At 34.4% G+C, this 2,312-nt stretch overlaps 1 protein-coding gene across 1 annotated transcript; it reads left to right on the top strand.

Moving 5' to 3' along the window:
- Window positions 1-1,205: 1,205 nt before the first annotated feature.
- On the top strand, window positions 1,206-1,673 carry LOC131070993 (calmodulin-like protein 6). The gene has a single exon (XM_058006701.1). It carries the CDS (start codon window positions 1,206-1,208, stop codon window positions 1,671-1,673), a length of 468 nt encoding a protein of 155 aa, XP_057862684.1.
- The last annotated feature ends 639 nt before the right edge of the window (window positions 1,674-2,312 follow it).

Here is a 2,312-nt window from a genome sequence, read left to right as displayed (position 1 = left end):
ATATCGTAATTTTATGTAAAATATAACTTATATGAAACTTAAATGGACTAAATACCTATTAGTAATCATAAATGTGTGTTATCTCTAACTTTTATATCCAACACCAAAGGACCAATAGTTGAACACAAAACAACATATTATGATATAAAATAAAGCTTTATGAACACAAAGGGACCAATTGTTGAACACTTAAATCTTTAGACAATCCCTCACATTTCATGGAGAAAAACAAGGTATTTATTGTGTTCACCTTTTATATTTGTGATAAGACAAATTACAAATATGAAATACTCCAATGCATATACATTGCTACCCCAATAGTTGTACACATAAGAATAATATTTTTTCACTATGATAACATTAATTGTTTATGTGAGTATCTTATTTTATAAATGACACACTTATAGTGGATAGCTATGATATTTTATTTGAAACAAAAAATGATCTATTTCACCTGTTAATTAATGTATTTATACCTTTTTTATATAATATTTATAGGTTCTTTTATGTTCAAGTATTGGTCCATTTTGATCAACATTTGGCATTTTTTTTATTTACATGCGGATTATTTATTTACATTATACAGTATAAATATGTGGCAAGACTAGATATTATATGCACAATTGCTATAACGACTATTGAACCCCGTACAACTACTGGTCCTCTCCCCTAACAACTCCAATCAAAATGCGCCTCATTTTGTACGTGGGAGCAGCTCACTTTTTACTAAAAATTACTGTGTTTAAAAAAGTCCATTCCGCATGCTGGAGACACGTTGCCCTATTTCCACACAGAGAACATTCGGATTCGAGGAATACGGCAGGGACGCTTAAATTCCACATCATAGCGTCAAATACCATTTGATTTTCTTTATTTTAAAATTTCTATGGGCAAAAAATTCTCCTCAATCGTGACGATGCCGAAGATATCTCGAAGCAACGGTCACGCGTCTTCAAATGTGGACACACAACCTCTGCGCTTCTTCACATCTTCTACCGTCGAACCATTCTTATTCCTTGCAATGCCCTCCAACCTTCTTTTCTGCCTCTTATAAATATGGATTAATTCTTTTAACCACACAGGAGATCGTATATCATATTCACAGTGGATAAATATCTATTGCTCTTTACTCTCAGCGATCGATTCAATTTTACACTTATATATTTAGACTCCAGAGCTAATAGCTGCGTTTTCTCTCTCTTGAAATGGCTGATCTGAAAGAAATTCGAAGAGTATATGAACTACTCGAGAAAAATGCTGATGGAGCCGTTACCGTCCATGAAATCTGTCAATTCACAAACAAGATCGGAATAGTAATGTCAGTAGAAGATTTGAGATTAATGGTCGGAAACAAAGGTGCCGGTGATTATGGCGATGGTCTTCAATTCGAAGCGTTTGTTGATTTATATCACTTCATCTTCAACCACGAAGAAGACGAAGAAGAAAATGGGTCAGAAGATTTGATGGAGGCATTCAAGATTTTTGATGAGAATAAAGACGGATATATCTCTTGTGAGGAGCTACAACGAGTTCTGTCCAGGCTGGGATTAATTCCACATTCGCAGCAACCACAGGAGTGCGAGAAAATGATATGCAGATTTGATTCAGACTGCAATGGAGTGTTAGATTTTTCGGAATTCAAAAGTATGATGTCCGCTACAGTCTCTCCATGATTTCCTGCTAGCGATTTCCTGCTAGCGTTTATATGGCATGTTTGCAACTGTGTAAACGACATATATTGTCTGCTAATATATTTTCCTTATTGTAAGACAATTTTTTCGTTATGCCTGGAAGGCATTTACAGTTTGTTTACAGAAAAGCGAAAAATTTGTGTACATAAAACCTTCTCCAATCACGATCCTTCTCTGTAATTTCTTCAATTTTGATTTTAGCGCCTTCTATGTTACCTTTGTAGAAATTCTATTGCAGTCACTGATTATTAATCTCCTATCTCATGAAAATTATTTAACTGCTGAAAATAAATTTACAGCTAAATATCGAAAAATAACACAACTGCAACTTCACTAAAAATACGGAAAGAAATAAGCAACACAAGGACACAATATTTTTGAACAATCGTCCCTGGAAAAACCCCTAAGGGAAAACCAGTTCTACAGATGGAAAATATATTAATCTTCAGCAATATAAGAATTACAAAAGAATTCCTTGCCTCTTACTGGCAGAACTCCGACAAACTCCTAATATCTCTTGCTGATATCCTCCACTGCTATATCAACACTATCACTGCGCTTCTTGCTAACACTGCAAGACTATTTGCTATCACTGCAAATTCTTCTCAAGACTTCTTGTTT

The sequence above is a fragment of the Cryptomeria japonica genome, chromosome 3 (assembly GCF_030272615.1).
Source record: "Cryptomeria japonica chromosome 3, Sugi_1.0, whole genome shotgun sequence".
In the NCBI taxonomy this organism is placed as follows: domain Eukaryota; kingdom Viridiplantae; phylum Streptophyta; class Pinopsida; order Cupressales; family Cupressaceae; genus Cryptomeria; species Cryptomeria japonica.
Note: the sequence above shows the minus strand (reverse complement) of the source record. Positions and strands in the feature narration are given on the sequence as shown.

Excerpts from the sequence above, each read along its gene's own strand:
- LOC131070993 (XM_058006701.1), top strand. The coding sequence starts at position 1,206 with ATGGCTGATCTGAAAGAAATTCGAAGAGTATATGAACTACTCGAGAAA.